Source organism: Otolemur garnettii, unplaced genomic scaffold (genome assembly GCF_000181295.1).
Source record: "Otolemur garnettii isolate 467f Iridium unplaced genomic scaffold, OtoGar3 scaffold00077, whole genome shotgun sequence".
Classification (NCBI taxonomy): domain Eukaryota; kingdom Metazoa; phylum Chordata; class Mammalia; order Primates; family Galagidae; genus Otolemur; species Otolemur garnettii.
In genome coordinates, this window is record NW_003852472.1 from 3006414 (window position 1) to 3009422 (window position 3009).

Genomic DNA, 3009 nt, shown 5'->3' on the forward strand with positions numbered 1-3009 from the left:
AAAAAAAAAAAAAAAAAAGAAGCTGGACTCGGTGGCTCCTGGCAGCCTGGGAGGCTGAGGCAGGTGAATTGCTTGAGCTCAGGAGTTCGAGACCAGCCTAGACAAGAGCAAGAAACCATCTCAACTAAAAATAGGAAAAAAAAACAAAAACAAAAAACCAGCAGGGCATAGTGGTATATGTATGGTAGTCCCAGCTACCTGGGAGGCTGAAGCAAGAGGATCACTTAAGCCCAAGAGTCTGAGGTTGCTGTGAGCTATGATGACACCATTGCACTCTACCCAGGGTGACAGAGTGAGACTATCTCAAAAAAACAAACAAAAAAAACAATAAAGCAAACAAGGAGAATAAAGCGTCTTCACTCAGGAGCAGCTTTAAAACCATTAGTCACTTGTCTTGGATCATTTGTGAGGGGGAGGGGGAATTTGCCCAGAACTACTTGGAACCCACTATAGCATCATGAGGTCATTTGGGCCAATCTCCACTCTACCTCCACCCTGGAGCAAGAATTGCCTTTCCCTTTCCCTGCAAAGGAGGCCCTTTCCCCGCCTCAGTGTGACATCCCAAAGAGGGGGGTCCCCCTCCACTCTAACAGGCAGGTAGGTGGTGCAGGGGTGGGTAGCTCAGCCCTTCCTGAGCCCAGGGCTGCCTCTCTGCAGTCCCATACACAGGCCTTAGGTTCTGTCCTCCAGTGCAACATCAGCCTCTGAGCCTTCTATTTTTTTTCCTGTTTTAATTTAGTGAGATTCTGTTAGCCTTAGTAGAATATCATGGCATCACAGCTGACAGCAACCTCAAACTCCTGGGCTCAAGCGATTATCATGCCTCAGCCTCCCTAGTAGCTGGGACTACAGGCACCCGCCACAACACCCAGCTATTTTTTTGTTTAGCAGGCCCAGGCTGGGTTTGAACCCATCAGCCCCGGAGCATGTGGCCAGTGCCCTAACCACTGAGCTACGGGTGCCTCTGAACCTTCTAAATGAAAAACTTCTGATACCTCCAAATGGCATCCATGCCACCCTGGTCTTCTCCCCACAGAAGTCCTCAATGCCTGCTCCACAACAAAACAGGATTTGAACTATATCACTGCTGTTTACTAACCAGGTCCCCCTTCCTAAGTGCCCTTGAAAATACATTCATTGGCTTGGCGCCTGTAGCTCAGCAGCACTGGGGCTGGCAGGATCGAACCCAGCCTGGGCTTGCCAAACAATGACAACAACAACAAATAGCCGGGCGTTGTGGTGGGCGCCTATAGTTCCAGCTACTTAGGAGGTTGAAGCAAGAGAATCACTTAAGCCCAAGAGTTGGAGGTTGCTGTCAGCTGTGATGCCATGGCACTCTACCAAAGGCAACATAATGAGACTCTGTTCCAAAAAAAAAAAAAAAAGAAAAGAAAATATGATCATTGCCCAGGTGTGTAATAACCCAATAAGAGAGAGCTATAAACTCAAAGCTTGGACTGCTCCGAACAATTTCTACCCCCAAATAAGGGGGAAATCAGTTTCCAAATGGCATTTAGACACCAAGGTGTCAGGAGGTGGCAGCAGTTTTTAAAAGAATTCTCAGAAGTAAAATGCTTCCTTGATGTGGGCAAGGAAGAGCCCTGCTCCTCAGCCTGGCTCTGCAGAGGACTGTTATATACCCCCAGAGCCAAAGAGGGTGAGCAGGGCATAGTGCTGTGTGGGCAACTCAGGGTGTGGGCTCAGAGGGCTGCTGAGGAGACACACAGCACTCCCACTGCCCTTCAGCCTCCTGAGCCCAACTCCACACCCACAAGGTGATAGAAGGAACCTTTCTGTGTAGGGAAGTGTGTGGACCAAGACAGACATGTCTTAAAGCATCCAGCTCTGTGCCTGAGGCACCAGTGACCTCCATCACCCACATACACTCCCAACTCTCCATTGTCGGAAGCAAAAGCAAGGACAAGGAAAGGAAAATGGGGCAGGATAAGTATCCCAACCCTGTCCCCCGGAGGTGGGCCTAGCCCCAAAACAGGCCTGCATGTCCAACCCGCTGGCAGCATAGCGCACTTTGCCCTGCTGGCCATGGCGGGGAGATGCATGTTTTTGTTGGCATCCAGTATGGCTTTCGTACCTTGAATACATTCTCACTGTTGATGAAGCCAAATCCTGAGAAAGTGGACTGCAAGTTGTTCAATGCCTGATGAGCAACAGCAACATGTCAAGGGTGATTTTTAAAGCCTTCTCCGCCTCTCATCCCAGAGTCCCGGCAAGACAGTCTACAGTGTCCAGAGGGTGCTGGGTCCAGGACCTCCCAACTCTGGTTTTACTCTGTGCAGTAGTCACTTCCCTCCTCCCTCATGTAAGGGGTGAGGCAGGCCCAGGAGGTCCCACCTGATGGCAGTGACCCACCTACCTGCCGCATGTCTCCCTGGGCTGTGAAGATGATGGCTTCCAGACCATCATCAGTGTATGGCACCTTCTCCTTCTCGATCACGTTCAGCAGCCGTGCCAGTATCTGGGCATCAGTCAGCTTGGTATAGCGGAGGACGGCGCACCGGGACTGGATGGGCTCTGAAGGAGATGGGAAGACAATGAGGCTAGCAGCACCCAGTAAACACTGTTTCACTAGAATGCAGCTGCATAACCCCTATCACTTCCCAGCCAACAGGGGCTCAAGAAAGACTTGGTTAGAAAAGGGCTAGAAGTCAAAGTATAAACCAATACAGAGGCCTTAGCTGGCATAGCACAGAATAACCTAGCCAGCCATGGATTCCAGAAAGGGAACTGATCCTCTGGGACAGACGTGTCCATCTGTGTTACAAGCCCACAGATGAGTCAGCCTTGGCCCAGGAGGACTCTGGAATCACAATGCTTACTAACAACAAGGTTTAAGTGATTGGTGAATGGAGAACAAATTAATGAACAAATAAAGAGCTATCTGGGGAAGGTCAAAGAACATAAAGGATTCCTGGGCTCGGCGCCTGTGGCTCAACTGGCTAAGGCGCCAGCCACATACACCTAAGGTGGCGGGTTCGAATCCCCAGCCCG

At 50.4% G+C, this 3009-nt stretch overlaps 1 protein-coding gene across 1 annotated transcript in view; it reads right to left on the reverse strand.

The window, feature by feature from the left end:
• Positions 1–3009, reverse strand: part of RFC2 (replication factor C subunit 2) — a 23231-nt gene that overhangs the window by 4147 nt on the left and 16075 nt on the right. Inside the window, exons 7-8 of the mRNA XM_003794253.3 lie at positions 2375–2532; positions 2093–2158 (exon numbers count right to left, since the gene is read on the reverse strand). Coding sequence (XP_003794301.1) covers positions 2093–2158; positions 2375–2532 — 224 coding nt within the window. The remainder of the gene's footprint in view (positions 1–2092; positions 2159–2374; positions 2533–3009) is intronic.